Genomic DNA, 16,576 nt, shown 5'->3' with positions numbered 1-16,576 from the left:
ATTCATATCGACAACTACAAATGGCTTTATTTTTTTCAAACAATTATTTTCTTTCTTTGGTATTAATTGGAGCATAAATTCTTATCAATTTATATGTAATCCTGGGTCTATATTAGTACCTCTAAACATCATTTCTCCAAACACCAAAACAGCGAACTACAAAAAGCATGAACAGCCACGTCCACAAATTTTTACACAGGGAAAAAAATTTGCTTGGCCGATCAACAGAAAAACTTTCAAACCCTAATCAAGTGGGGGGACTTCAACCCCCACCGCACCCCCAACTAAATATGCCAACTCTGAGATCACTGTACATTGGAGAAAAGGGGTCAATTCACGATAACGGCCAAGTAAATTTTTCCCCTGTGAAGAAATTCGGGGAAGTAGCCATTCGTGCTTTTCATAGTTCGCTTTTTACTTGTCAACATTTTGGAGCTCAGGAAATGAAGTTTGGAGGTACTAATTTAGACCCCATAATCCTTACCCCTTCTAATATCAGCTACAGTAGCTCTTCCTGTCAAAATAATGACAAAATCCAAAACTTTGACATCCTCTGTGAACATAAAGGACATCAGAACATTGCTTTCTCTAAATTCTAAACCACCCTACCCCATAACATTTCAACCTATATCCTATCATTGTCCAGGGTAAGTCTTGTATCCTGTAAACCTACAACCTCAACTTCACATTTCTTACACCATTGTAATATACTACTTAACTTCTTAACTCTATTTATTCAACTGTTAAGATTACCTGACAACAAACTAACATAATTTCTTTCCTTTTTTTAATTTTTAGATATGTATTTTTAAAATTTCTCTGTCTCACATTAACTCTAGTCCCTATAGTACCACTCTAACTTACCTCAGTTACTGTTTCCTCTTCCAAATTGTACCAATCCCTTCCACCTTTTCCCCTTTATTTTCTACTTCATCAGCTGCTTCCTTTTGAAAGTCATCATTACCAATTGCATTATTTTTGTCTAAACCTTCTTCCTCTATAGCTATTACTGTTTTATTCTTCCTGCTTCTTCCTCATTCACAACATCTTCCTTATTATCTTGACTATATACATTTTTGGGTTTTCCTTTATCACAGTGAAACCAAAAAATGCATGTACTTATTACACATCCTGCACTCTTTCTTAAGTAGTATCATATTAGGTTACTAGGCTAATGGCCATAGGGCTCTTACAAGCCTAGCCAAGGTAAACCCTTATTCCCAAAAAATGCCTAGAGGTACAGTCTATGTTAAAAGCAGATCTAAATCAGCACCTACTGCCCCTCTCCAAGAGGGGACACAGGTGAAACCCTTGGGGTGAATTTGTGGTTTCCCATCTAGTCGTCTAAGTTATGCTTAAATAGGGTCAATGAGGGACTTTGTTAACTTGAATTGGAAGTTTGTTCTAGAGGAGAGGTAACCTCTGTGAGATATCTATCCCTCCAGCAAGTCCTCTTGATGTCAAGAGCTAGGTTAAGGTCCCTAGAGTGAGTGAATCCTGTATCGTTTGACTTACGAATGTGCAGCATTTCCATTCAGCATGATCAGAGGCTGCTCTGTATGCAAAGCACAGGATGTTCTTCGTGTTTCACTGTTGCAGTCATAACTGTAGGGTACTCCTGCCGGCAGGCAGCCCGAGGTCGGCCAGAATATCAAAGTCTGGGTCCGGCGTCGGCTGTTTCAGCTAGAACCCTGACGTTAGAGCGCATGGGTATAAAGCTGACAGCTGACGCCATCTTCTCCAATCTTTCTTGCCGTGCGGTGCAAAGCAGTTCGCTAGTTGTTGGTTGGCGTTTTCAAGACAACGTGGTGTGATTGTCGTCGGTCCGAAGTTTTCTACTTCTCTTCTCCAAGCTAAGTACCCCGTTGGGGAAACTTTTTTCTTGGTCCTCCGATGTCAGAAAAAGTTAATAATTGTGTATCGTGTGGAAAACAAATACCTCATAAAGTCTTCCACTCTTACTGTCTACCTTGCTTAAGCCCTGACCACGACGTTTCTTGTTGTCGGTTCTGTGCCAGGTTTAATTCTCGCATTATCAAGCGTAGGTACGATTGGGCCTTGAATTACTTCGGTAGACGATTTAATTATAGAATGTCGTCGGATACTTTACCGACTACCGGATTACAGAAGAAGCACAAAGACAAGGACAGGCCTCCGAGGTCCAAACAGGATACTTTGCAGCCGGAGCCAGCTTCGGGTTCGGCGGTCGTCAGTGAGGCGCTTTTGCAGCCCCTGTCGTCCGCCACTTCAGAACCGATGGCCGACACGGACTCACATGGTGAGCCAACTAGGCCTAGTAATTTGTCTGCTGCAGGACCTTTGGACGTCGCTCCTTCAGATGGGTCCAGAACCGCTGTGCAGGTACCGGCTTCTGAGGGGGTCTTCAGGCCTTCACACATTACTATTTCCTCAAAGACAAAAGCTAAGTCAAAGACTCCTGTTAAACCCAGACTTTCTGCTCAAGCTTCTTCGGATTCAGCTCCTAAGACTCAGGAGCAATTACTTCGGATGGCTGAGGATTTATTAACTATGATTAGGGGCTCTCACCCTCCTGAAAGGCCTAGACAGGATATCCCTTATGATTCCTCTGATCAGGCTTCTGTATCTTCTGTTTCTTCCTCTGATCAGGATTACTCTTTTCCCCCATATGAGGATTCGGATGCAGAGGATTCTGTTCCCTCTGCCTCTCCCCCTGAAGATTTCTCTTTTGGGGAAACCTTGCATGAGATGAGGGAGCATTTCCATTGGGAAGGTCAGGATTATTCTGCTTCCAAAAAGAGACTCGGGGAATTTCTTCTTCTCCCTCAGCACAGGCCTTTAGCTATTCCTCCTGTACTTGACATTGTGGATGATGCCTTCTCTGAAGCTAACTTGAATCCTGATTCCATGCCACCTGCTCCTTCTAAGCCTGATAGATTTTACAGGGTCCCTGATTCCCATCAATTCTTATTCAAGAACCCTTCTGCTGATCCTGAAACCATTTCGCAGGGTTCCAAGGCTGCTAAGGCTGCCTCCTCTAAGAATCCTATCCCCTCTGAAAAGGATTCTCGTGCCTTGGACAGGTGGGGCAAAAAGGTTTATACTTCAGCTACCCTTTCTATTAGAGCTTTAAATTGCCAGTTTCACATGTTTAAGTATCAACAGTTTCTTTTATCTGTTTTAAAACAAAGGATTTCTACCTTTCTTGCGTGTGCTGAGGACAAGGAATTACAGGATGTGTTGCATGCTACTGAACAAGTTAGCAAACATAGTTTACATTGTGGTTTTGATGCCTTAGAGGCTTCTTGCAGGGCGGCTGCCTCTGGTACTGTTATCAGGAGACATGCTTGGCTTCGTGAGCAGAATTTACCTTAAGGCAAAATTGCTAGATGCCCCTGTTCAGCATGATGTCTTATTTGGGTCTAAGGCTGAGGAGGTTATTAAAAAGATGGAAGAAAAAGCCAAGTCTATGCAGACTGTAAAATATTTCTTGCAAGTACAGCCTCCTAGATTTTCCAGAAATTGGCCCTCCAAAAATTGGTCTTTTCCCTCCTCTGACAGGCCTCAAAGGGGAAGATATAGACGCTCCAGAGGTCGGGCGCAGGCTCAGGCCTCTTACAGATCTAGACAGTGGACTGCTTCTTCACCTAGAAGGGGAGAAGACGGATCTCAAACCCAAAGAAAGCAGACTCAATGACTCCCTCTGTTGGGCTTCAGGTCCTCCTTCCCTGGATGCCCCTCTCGGAGGAAAACTTTCTCTTTTTTACCAAAATTGGACTCGCATTACCCAGGACAAATGGGTATTAGACGTGATTTTGAAAGGTTACAGATTCCACTTTCACACTCTGCCAAGGCCTTCCGGCTGGCCAGATCTGCCAAAACATCAATGGACAGAGGCCTTAAATCAAGTGGACGCTTTATTAGCCTTAAGAGCCATAGAACCTGTTCCACCTCTAGAGGTGGGGAAAGGTTTTTACTCAAGACTTTTCTGGTCCCAAGAAAACAAAACTCCTGGAGACCTATTCTGGACCTCTCAATATTAAACACCTTTTTGGAAATTCCAAAATTCAAGATGCTTACACTTCAACAACTTCTTCCAATGCTCGCACAAGATGCTTGGATGGTAACATTGGACTTAAAAGAGGCTTACTTACACGTCCCCATAAGGCAACAATGCAGAAAGTACCTCAGATTCAAGGCAGGCTCGAGACACTTCCAATTCTCTGTACTGCCATTTGGCTTATCTACTGCGCCCAGAGTTTTTACCAAATGCCTGGCCCTACCCCTATCTGGACGACTGTCTAATTCAGGCAGACAGCAAAGACCTTCTACTTCAACACCTGCATTTTGTTCAACGTCTTCTCCTACTACTGGGATTCTCAGTGAACACAAAAAAGTCACATTTGATTCCTTCTCAACGAATGACCTTCTTGGGAGCTCTTTTGGACACAAGTTTACAGAAGGCATTCCTCACTCCAGAAAAACAGTTACAGCTGGCTTCAATCTTCAAGACCTTGGCAGCATTGACTCAGCTCACTGCAAGGAAAATCCTGCAGGCTCTGGGCTACATGGCCTCTAGCATCCTGTTGATTCCAAATGCGAGGCTTCACATGAGGAAACTTCAATGGTACCTAAAGAGTGTATGGTCTCAACATTGCCACAGTCTGGATACAATGATTCCACTGATTCCCTGCCTCCAGAAGGAATTCCTTTGGTGGTCCAGGGCGTGTGTTTTGAACGAAGGCAAGCCCTTTCGTCTACCTCAACCTACTCAGATCATAACCACGGACGCCTCGGATTATGCATGGGGAGCTCATTTTCTAGACAAATGCCAACAGAGTTCTTGGACAAACAAACACCTTCTATGGCACATCAACTTGAAAGAAATGTTAGCAGTCCAAAATGCTCTTCTAGCCTTCCAGACTCTTTTGAAGCCAGGACCTCTGCTAATTCAAACAGACAATACCACAGTCATGTGGTACATAAACAAGCAAGGGGGCTCTCACTCTTACACCCTTTGCAGACTTGCCATGACCTTATGGGATACAGCCCTAAAATTGAATCTGGATCTTCAGGCACAGTTCATTCCAGGAAAACAAAATCTCTTAGCAGACAGCCTAAGCAGAAACATTTTGGATCCTCACGAATGGATGTTGGACTCCAACTTATTCAGCAAGATAACTGCAGTTTGGGGCTGTCCTCCGATAGATCTGTTTGCATCCCATCTCAACCATCAGTTGCCTCTCTTTTGTACCAGGTCCTTCCACAAGACAGCTTGGAAAGTGGATGCCCTGTCCTTCAGCTGGAGGAATCTTTCGGGATATGCCTTCCCTCCTCTTCCTCTTCTGCCTCGGGTATTGCTAAAGATAAAGCTAGACAAACCCAGACTGATCATTTTGATAGCTCCAAATTGGCCTTGTCAGTTTTAGTACCCTACTCTACTGCACCTTTCCTTGGTTCCTCCTTGGAGTCTTCCTCTGACCCATTCTCTACTGTCCCAGCATCAGGGTCAGGTATTTCACTCTCAAATCAAGACTCTGTGTCTGGCAGCTTGGCTCATCAAAGGCAATTGATTCCTTCTTCTCTTCCTAAACAAGTTTTGGATGTTCTTTTGGAAGCTAGGCGTCCTAGTACAAGGAAATCTTATGCTTCTAAATGGAAAAGATTTTGTATTTGGATGCAGGATCGTGGCTATGATCCTTTAATACCTGATATCTCATCTATTTTACTTTATCTCTCAGAACTTTTGATTAAAGGTCTTTCATTTTCTTCCATTAAAATTCATGCTTCTGCTATTTCAGCACATTTCAATTGTGTTCCTCCCATTTTTTCCCACCAGTTGGTCAGACAATTTCTGAGAGGAGCTAAGAATTTAAAACCTCCTAGAACTCCTCCTGTCCCTCCTTGGGATCTCAACTATGTCTTGGAAAAGCTTACTTTGCCTCCTTTTGAGCCTGCTGCCTCTGCGGACATTAAGTTCTTATCCTGGAAGACAGCTATCTTGTTGGCCTTGACTTCTGCCAGAAGGGTGTCTGAGTTACAGGCCCTCATGGCCGTGGAACCATACCTCATTTTCCATCAGGACAGAGTTTCCTTGAGGACCAATCCTACTTTTATGCCTAAGGTTGTTTCTAGAGTGGCTCTAAATCAGACTATTCACCTTCCTACCTTTTTTCCAAAACCCCAAAATAGGGGGGAAAGGATTTTGCATTCATTGGACGTACACAGGCAACTACGTTTTTACCTGGACAAAACTAAAAGTTTCAGAAAATCAGATCAATTGCTTATTTCTTTTGCTTCCAGTTCTCTTAGTAAAGCCATTTCTAAGCAAACTATTTCCAAATGGATTGCTCATGGAATAAGATATTGTTACTCTCTTTATGGAAAACAGATTCTAGGTACCGTCAGGACTCATTCTACTAGAGCAGCTGCCACTTCAGCAGCCTTTCTCAGAGGAGTTCCTACCAAGGACATTCTGGAGGCTGCCATTTGGAGCTCTGTGCATACTTTTTCTAAGCACTATAAGCAACAGTGAAACACGAAGAACATAGTACAGTTGTGTATACCTACCATAAATGTAGATGTTCGAGTGTCTTCACTGTTGCAGTCGGTGTTTCCCTCCCTCCAGACCCCTCTTGCTTCTATTAGCTTACTGTGTTTCCTTTTCCTCTACCTTTCTGGTGTATTTGTGTTTCCTTTGGGACACCTTTTGGTTTCATGGGGGCTTCTGACATCAGGGGCAAGAAAGGCTGGAGAAGATGACGTCGGCTGTCAGCTTTATACCCATGCGCTCTGACGTCAGGGTTCTAGCTGAAACAGCCGACGCCGGACCCAGACTTTGATATTCTGGCCGACCTCGGGCTGCCTGCCGGCAGGAGTACCCTACAATTATGACTGCAACAGTGAAGACACTCGAACATCTACATTTATGGTAGGTATACACAACTGTACTTTGCCTGTGAGTAGTTTATACGATACACAGAGTATAGTAATGGTCATTTCAGTCTGTTAGCATATGCCATGTGTTAAGGATCCTGAATTCTCTTTGTGAGAAACCTTTGCAGTCTGTCCAGTTGTTGCAGGTGCCTAGTAAGGTACATACCAAAGGAAGCATTGTACTCTGTTGTTGGCTTAGAGGGAAGAGTGTAAAAGAGGTTATAACCTGTTTTGATCTGGAGGCTGTGTGCTTACTTCTGAGTTGACCAATGCAGAATCAAAGGTAAGGTTGCTGTTGACCTCTGTACCCAAATCTCTCACCATTAATTTAGAGATTAGGGGGTTATTAATATGGTAATCTGCAGGGGCATTGCCCTTGCAGAAGGAGATGATAATGCATTTTTCTGCATTGAGTTTAAGTCCATAACTCTGGCGCCAATCGTTGGTTTGCCTAAGTCCTTCTTGTAGAATGTTGACATAATTTGGGGACTCAATGACAGCACCCAGTTTGTAGTCATCAGCAAACTGTCCGCCACAGACCTTTTGTTTGTGCATGTATTTACAGGAAGTTGATCCCAAACAGTAGGGGCCACAGCAACAGTCTGCTGGTGGAGGTGGAATCCCCTATTTTGACTGTGTGTGTTCTGTCAGCGAGCCAGTTTGCAACCCACCTGACAGTATATGGAGATTCATTTATTGTATGGCCAAACTACTTCATTATTAAATGATTTAAGTCTGCACAAAAATAATATGCTGTTGGTTGCCGTATATATATCTAGCTGTCCCTCTATTGCCAGTAAAATGGATACCACTAGGTAAAAGCTTTACATTTTTCCTTCCATTAAAAAAAAAAATCCAACTCCCACCCCACACCCCTTCCACAAATCTCCATCATCTTTAACTTTACCAGCATTTTGCACAGAATGACATAATTCTTGAAAACTTAATTTTAAATCACTTGCATTAATGTCATCATTGCTAAATTAAACAAAATCCTTCCTTTTTAGTCTATTCCCTTGTCTTGAAAAATGGTCATTCCAAGGAAAATGGTATTTTTTCATTTCACACAAAAATAAAAAAGTCTATTAATTCAGTCTGAAAGTTAAAATTACAAAAATGATCTTTTCTCAAGTGCATGAGTGACCTAATATCTTCTATATTGAAGCCAAATAATACAGTTAAATTATCCCTAATATTATATTAAACATCCTGGTTTTTTTTTTTTACTTCTAATTTGCACAATAAACATTTGCTCTTTAATAGTTGTTAAAGTACCTTTTTCCTTTTCTCCATCTTTAGCTACAACATCTGCATATGATTTCTGTATTGGTATCTGCTGCGCCACTTCCAAACTTTCCATTCTACTCCCTTTTCTACTTATTTATTTTATTTTACATTTGTTGACCGGGCTAGTCTAGCTGGATACATATCCTTTTTCAGTAGAGGCCCGGGGAGAAAAGCTCCCAATAATGAGAAAAGTAACACACTACAATTAGATAGAGGTACAACATTATAAAGATAACAAAACAGTACGACATCAGTATATACATGCTAGTAGAAAAAAATGCTTAAGCTAAGTAGGTGACAGGACAAGCTAAGTTGGTTACATGACATGGGTACATGTGGAGGAAGTAAAATGCTAGATAATAGCTTGTGAGAGAGAAGAGTGTAGGGTACTAAGAGACCTATAGGAATCAGTCTGGGTTTGGACATGGGCACAACCAGTGGGACTTTAAATATTCTCTGAGATTATTTTTGAATAGATTAAGTGAAGGCATGAGTCTAAGGTAGTTGGGAAGGGAATTCCATTGCTTTCCAATAGAGTTAGCATAAAGAGCATCGCCGCCCAAGTTATTAGATTTGATGGTTAATACTTGATTACTGTTTGAAGACCGAAGGGAACTTAAGTTGGTGTATGGGGTCAGGATTTTGCTCAGTGGGGGGGTTTTGTCTGGTTGATTAATTATTTTGAATGCTTCCGTGAGTTGATTGAATTTAAGAAGATTGGGCAGTTCTAACCAGCCTAGTTTCTTGAGATTGAGGCAATGGTGGGTACGATAGGGTGTTCCTGTAATGAATCTGGCTATATGGTGGTAGGTGGTAGAAAAGTTATTGAGCTCACGTTTATTGAGGAAGGAAAATATCGGGGAGGCATATAGTAGGGTGGAAAGGAGATGAGTGTGGGCAATGGTTAATTTTGCATGAGGAGTGAGAAAGTTCCTGATTCTGTACATTGAACCTAGTTTCTTGTTAACTGACTTAATGGTTTGGGCAATGTGCATATCAAATTTGAGCTTGTGGTCAATAGTGACACCTAATAGCTTGGTGTGGGAGACGGGCTCAATGATGGTGCCATTAAAGGATTCGACAAAAAAGGACCTAGGATTCGCAGGTTGTGGTTCTAGGGGTAGGGGAGTGGTAGACGAGGGGAAAAATAGAAGTAACTTGGTTTTAGTTGGGTTAAATATGAGTTTCAGGTCAGAGAACCATTTTTCAACTTTGGCAAAACATAATTGGGTGGCTGTTTGGAGTTTCTGGAGAGAGAGATCAGAGCAGATCAGGGTGGAGTCGTCCGCGTATTGTATGCAGGTGGTTCTGGGGATGATTGTGTGAAGATCATTTATAAAAACAGAGAAAAGAAGGGGGCCAAGTATGGAGCCCTGTGGGACGCCAATGTTGTTAGGGAGTAGTTGAGATAGACTATTTTGCCATTGGACTGCTTGGTGCCAGCCAGAAAGGTAGTCCTTGAACCAGTTTAGTGCCAAGTTGTCCAGATGAAAGGTTTGCAGGGTGTGGAGTAATAGCTGGTGGTTAACCATGTCGAAAGCTTTTGATAGATCAAGAAAGAGCGCAGAGGATATAAGTTTTTTGTTACGGTTGCTATTTATTGAGTCGACAACGGAGAGGAGGGCAGTAGTAGTACTGTGATGGGGGTGAAAACCATGCTGGGTAATTGATAGCAGATTATTGATGGTGAGGTGGTGGAGGAGTTGTTTGTGAATACACCATTCTAAAATTTTTGCTATTGGAGAAAGTATTGCAATAGGCCTATAGTTAGATGTTTCAGTGGAGGAGCCTCCTTTGTGAAGTGGAATGATGTACGAGATTTTCCAAATGGGGGGGACGGTGGCCTCAGTTATGGATCTGTTAATCAAAATTGATATGGGATAGGCAATGACATCAGAGGCTAATTGGAGGTATTCCGCTGGGAGACGATCGGCCGCAAGGGTGGACGGTTTCAGTTTTTTTAGTAGGGTACGAATATAGGAGGTGGATACTGTTTGTAGGTTAAAGGAGAGAGGAGGTGAGTCATGAGGAAGAGTTAAGGATGGGGAGGAAGTGGGTAGATGATTGGCGAGGGACTGGATGGTCTCTGTAAAAAAAATGTTAAAGGAATTGGCTATCTCTTCTGGTTTTTTACTAGTGAGTTTCTCGGGTATTGGGGTAGAGGATTTACCAGGATGGAGGAGGTTGTTAAATCCAGCCCAGAACTTTTTTGGGTTAGTCTGATGTTTGTCCTGGAGGTGACAGAAATACTGTTTTTTATCTCTAGTAATGTCAGATTTCGTGGAGTTTCTGAGTTGTTGAAATTTAATACGATCTAGGGGAGTTTTGGTAGCTCTCCATTTGTTCCAAGCCTGGTCACGGAGTTTAATTTTTGCTTTGGTTTCTCTTGTTAGCCAGGGAGCTATGCGGTCCTTAGTTCTAATTAGTCGATTTGGAGCGTGGGAGTCAAGAATGTTTAGGAAAGTGTCATTGAAGTATGACACGCTCTCGGCTAGGGGAAGAGTAGTTAGGGTTGACCAATTGCAGAATTTTAGTTCAGCTAGGAATAGATCTAGGTTGAACTTTCTCCTGTTTCTGATAAGTTTATGTAGGGGTGGGTTGGAAATACAAAGCTTGTGCTTTATAATGTAAGTGACAAGGTGGTCGCTAAGGTCATTGGGGAGGGTACCGGTAGAATAATTGTTAGCAGCTTTATTGGTGAGAATCCAGTCAATCGTACTCTCCTTTTGCTGTGTGTTACCAATTCTGGTAGGAGCTGTGATATTTTGGGAGAAGCCATATAGATTGATTGGGTGGGGATTTGTCTTGGCGGAGCAGTGGGACCAGTCAATATTGAAGTCCCCTAGTATAATGGTTTCTTGAGGGTAGTTGGCGGCTAACCAACTTAAAGTATGCTCAAGGTTTTCAAGGTTTTTCCCTGGTGGGATATAGATTACTACTAGATTGATACATTTTTGGGAGTTTATGCAAATCTTTAGTGCAATAAGTTCAATATTAGAGACCTGGGGGGGATGCAATGTGTTCCTAATGATGTTAAGTCTGTTCTTAAACATTACAGCTATTCCCTCGCCCTTTTTGGTTATTCGATCATTCCTTAGGATATTATAGCCAGGTGGGAGAATTTCTTCATCCTTTGTGGCGGGTTTCAGCCATGTTTCTGAGAGACACATGATGTCTGGGGAGTGTGTGGCTATCATAGCATGTAAGCTATGTACTTTGTTGTTTATGCTTATTAGGTTGAGGTGAAAGATGAGGAGGGAGGTATTAGGAGTATGGGGTAGTGTTGAGGTGGCAGGGTCTTGATGAGTGGTGGGGCCTGGATTGGGATGAATGTCTCTGTGTTGAGTAATACGTTGTTTTAGGTGATCTAGGCATTTTTGAAGTTTGTAGAGTATTTTGAGGTTAGTTTTATTATTAGGTGATCTAGGGTAGTGGAGGGTTGGTTGTATATGATTAAAGCCTAGAGATTTTGCAGTATGGGGAGAAGGAACTATAAGGTTAGGTGGAGGGTGTACGTATATGGTAGTGTGGGCCTTGGGGAATGGAATTCCTAATAGTGTTTGGTGTTCATAGCGTGATAAAAGGTAAGGGATGAGAAGGAGTAAAGTTAGTGAAGAGATGAAGGAATACATGGTTTTTACCATGATAGTGAGTAAGTGGTAGTTTGTGGGGTGGGAGGATTTGGAGGGCTTGCTAAGTTTAGGGGGATGGCTGAGTGTGTGAGAGGAGGAGTTATTAATCGGAGGACAGCCGTGAATGGAGGGGAGGGGGGGGGTGGGATGGGCTAGATGTATCTATAAATTTAGAGGTAGTGGGGATGGGTGGGATATGGGGGCAGGGTGGGGCGCGGAGCGAGCCCGAGCGAAGCGGAGTGGGGAATACACCTGCCTGGAGGTTGCAGGGCCTTAGATTCAGTTGGATGCAAGTGTAGGCTTCAAAGGTAGAATAGGACCTTTCTATTTCGAGACCCTGAAGTTTTTGCAGGGTAAGGTTAAATATACAGTGAATCAGAAAGGTACTGTTGGGTTTCCAGCCTACAGAACTCTAACCTAGCTAGGTATAATTAATATCTGGGTATTGCTTTTACCCTAAAAGTCTTTTTTCAGTTCAAGCTGATGCAGAGTATTGGATTGTGCATTTGCACCGTGGTAGGGTTTATTCAGAGCCGACGCCAGGAACCTAGGAGCCACGCGATGGTTGTTTAGTGGGGGGGGTTCCTAAAATGGGATAAAGGAGATAAACCACGTTTAACATGCAGGTTAAATGCAATAGCTTGTGCTTAGACACTTCAGTTATATATAGCTAATTATAGTAGTAAGAGGTATGTTAAGATAAGCAGTGGGGGAGAGGCATAGAAAATACACTGTACCATGCATCAACAACCTCTGTCCATGATATCCAGCCATGAAACTTCAGATCCTTCATCTGGCTCGGCTTTCTGCATTAAATTCATTAATTGCTTGTTTGACAATCAATGGTAATGAGCTCCATAACCTCTATACCTTTTTCTGCTGCACTTTTACGGTCAGCTAAATACTATTTTTAAGCTCCACTTTTGCAGAACAAACTGTAATCTTTTTGTGTGACTGAAGTTCTTCTCTCCTTTCTCTGTACCTACTTCTCCAACAAAATAAATACACTGCTTCTCCCAGCCCCTCCGCACCATGTATGGAATCAGGAAGTTACCATACAAACCGTAAGAATTCATGAAAAAGTAGGGGGATTTCACAGATTCCCTGGCCACATCTCCCCATTAGCATAAATACAACCTTGTGACTCCCTTAAAAAGAGTCTGCTAGCCTAGTGGGACTAACCCAGTCAACAAAAGGATAAATAATTAAAATAAATCACAAAAGTAACCACTTTTTTGGCTGCTAAGGCTTTAACACAGCTGTACACTGGGGTCACTCTGATGCAGTTTTTAATTGATTTAAAGCAGTACTGGAAGGATATCTGGCAGACTGCTAAGGGGAATATGTCCTAGGACTTGGAAGCATATTAGTCTGAGGAGACCTGGCTTTATTTAATAATCAGGTTTAGTATTTGGGGTATTTGAAACAAACCGTTACTATCAAAGCTTTTACTGGCATCCTGCAATCCTTGTTAGAGAACAGATGGTGGATGACTTTGTTCTGAGTAGTCTTGTACATGATTCCGCAGCTTTACTGTATCTTTAATGAACCAGGGGAGACTAGATTAATGTGCATAAACTGCATGAGTGCATGCCCCGTTGACTTTTTTCTATACCCATTTTCATACATGCTGTTGTAAGATGCGTCTTTCAGTCAAAGCACGGTAGTACACGTAGTGTTATCAGGGTTTAAGCATACTTCTCATCTGCCATAATTTAGACACAGGAATAAGATTTGGTTTTTCAGATTTAACTGTGCTACCTTTATAATTAACTATCCTTTCCTAATTATTGTTTCCTTAGGTAAAACTCACCTTTCAATGTAGCTTCTCATGTTTGTCATTCCATTGCTGCAGTAAACTGGAGCTATTTGGGTTATATCCCATGTAGGATATAATGGCCAGCCAGTCTTCAGAAGTCTCTGGCTCTTGTCCAGTCTATGCTTCTGTGTTCTCCTTGTGGATCTTGAGACTCAGCCTGTGTGTTTGAGTGGAGGGGAGTCAGAGACTTGAAGATTGGCTGTCCATTATGCCCTGGGCAGTATATAACCCCATTTGCTACAACTTACCGCAGTAGTGAGGAATTCACACATCTACTGCTATGATAAGTGCATCTTACAAAACTGTACTTTACTTGACATATTCTTATCACTAGACAGGATTGTAATATAATGAAAGCTGTATATGAATGATTTGATGGCTGTTCCATTGTCCGTAATCTGTCATACGTTTGTGTCATGGATGATCATTTATATATAGATTTTATAATTAAATATAATGCTGCTTGTTTACTTCTTATTTATAGCTGCCGTGAATTGCTTCTGAACTTTTATGCCTCATGGGGACTGTGAAATAAATAAGTAAATACATTTTAATTATAGTAGCTAGTAGTGTTTTAAGTTGTTACTAAGTATGTGATCCAGGAAGACAATGTGGAGTCTAGCCCAATTAACCCAATTGCCACAAAGGATTATCTGATTAAATAACTTCTGTTTAGTTATTTATTCATTTATTTATCAATTTGACAACCAGGTAAGTGAGCTGGTCTGTTCACTCTTTTCATTCAAGTCATGAGTACAAACGTACAGAAAAAAATAGCCAAATAAAGTATTGTTAAAAAAACAATAGTACACTATAAAAACATTAAAGTAAAGGAAAATGGAAGTATATGTGTGTGTTTGTGTGTGTCTATGTATGTGTGTGTGTATATATATATATATATATATATATATATATGTATGTGTATATATATATATATATATATATATATATATATATATATATATATATATATATTGCTAGTGTCTTAACTGTACATTTACACAGAGGTATAGTGCTTATGTAACTTGCATACGGTCACACATTAGGCAAATACAAGTTAAGGAAATCAAGCCCTGTACCACAGGAAGTAGCTTGTTAACAGCTTAACTTCCATTATGAGAATATATATATATATTTTTTTTAATTATTATTGATAAATCATTGTTAAGTGGGAATAGGTTTGTCACAGGTCCCTTTAAGACATTCTCGAAGGCGAGCAGTGGTAGCTGTGATACATAATACAAAGTAAGTCTCTTGTATTGAAGTAGAACTGCTGTTTTAAAACTTGACTTTTCAGAGGAAGTAATTGCCAAAATAGTTACAATGTTTAACACTTCTTTCTGTTTCTTTCTAGTTCCTGTTTCACAAACCTTTACGGCTTCTAAACCTGTTGATCCTGATTGAGGGCAGTGTGGTGCTATATCAGCTTTATTCCTTGCTGCGCTCTGAGAAGTGGAACCACACCTTGTCGCTGGCTTTAATTTTGTTCTGTAACTATTATGTTTTATTTAAGCTCCTCCGAGACAGGATAGTTTTGGCCAGAGCTTATTCTTTCCCACTTAATGCGTACGGACTGAAGTCTCATTAGCCAGACCTAAAAATGCATGCTGTGGAGACAGTTTTTTTTAAAGGGGGGGTTGCTGTGGGCAAATATTTCAAAAAATATTTTCATACGGTTCTATTTTTTCTTGTGATGTTTGTAACTATTTAAAATATTTTATATTTTATATACTACATTTTTGTGTTTAAGGAGGAATATACATGGTTTTGGACGTCTTATATGTGAAAGCAAATATATATGATGTATATATACATATATATATATATATATGTATATATACATATATATATATATATATATGTATATATACATATATATATATATATATATATATATATATATATATATATATATAGTTATTCTGAGTACATAGCTACTCTGCCAAATGAGAATGTGCTTCATATTGCCTCCTTCATCAAAACAGTATCTCAAAGTTAAGTGCCATTGAGTACCCCAGTGAATACGGTGCATATTCCTAATGATGCAAAAAAATAAATGAATAAAAAGAACTGCATTTTATCTTGGCTACTTGTATGTGCATTATTATTGTTGTCTTATTGTGAGAAGTTTGACATATGCTAAATTCTAAATGAAAAAAATGACTTTCTGGGGGTGGGTATGTTTCATTGTTTCAAAACTATGTACCTATGTTTACTAAAAATTATGTGGTTGTTTATCATTATCTTTGTAACTAACTTTACTGCACTGACGCTGTTAAGTAGCACCTGCATTTTATGTGCTTGAGTAGTGCACCAGATAGAAAAGGAGTTAAATGTAACGTGAAACACACTGCATGGGAGAGAGGAGCAGTTCTTTCTTCACAAGATTGCTACAGAGTTGTGTCCAGTTAGGATTGTCTCAGAATCAAGACCAGGTTTTGACTTTCATTGAAGTTTGTTGCTTGCTTCTCTTCTCACCGGTAGTACTTAGTTTTTTACATCCTATTGCCCTTGAAGGTAGGGTATTTGGTGATGGGGAGATTATGAGGTAGCTAGGCAGTTAAGATTCATTCCCCCTCCTCTAATATGACAGCAGGAAGCAACTGTGAACTCCCAGAAGTGTCTTAGATGCATACTGGGGGGCTGGTGACACTGGAATTGGGTGGTTGTTAGTAGGATGGTATATGTTGTATGTGGGGTTGGCGTTTGAGAACCTGAGATGTTCTTCGTGTTTCACTATTGCAGTCCTGACTTGTGGGATTTCCTGCCATGGAAGATTCCCCAATGGGGTACTTGGCTTTCTTGAGTCTTCTTTCTCTTGTGCAGACTGACCAACTGCACTGAGTGTTACTCTACTGCAGGCTGTGATGGCAAGACAGAATTGAAGTCTTGGTACCAGTCGACTCCCTTTATACCCAGATAT

The 16,576-nt window shown here is 41.0% G+C and overlaps 1 protein-coding gene across 1 annotated transcript in view; it reads left to right on the top strand.

The window, feature by feature from the left end:
* TMEM39A (transmembrane protein 39A) overlaps nucleotides 1-15,738 on the top strand; it is a 448,606-nt gene extending 432,868 nt beyond the window's left edge. The window contains exon 8 of the mRNA XM_044059483.1: nucleotides 15,008-15,738. Within this exon, the coding sequence (XP_043915418.1) occupies nucleotides 15,008-15,241 (234 nt within the window). The 3' untranslated portion in view covers nucleotides 15,242-15,738. The remainder of the gene's footprint in view (nucleotides 1-15,007) is intronic.
* The last annotated feature ends 838 nt before the right edge of the window (nucleotides 15,739-16,576 follow it).

This window comes from Protopterus annectens, chromosome 17.part0, assembly GCF_019279795.1.
Source record: "Protopterus annectens isolate FY-2018-M chromosome 17.part0, PAN1.0, whole genome shotgun sequence".
Classification (NCBI taxonomy): Eukaryota; Metazoa; Chordata; order Ceratodontiformes; family Protopteridae; genus Protopterus; species Protopterus annectens.
This window is presented reverse-complemented; position numbering and strand designations above follow the sequence as displayed.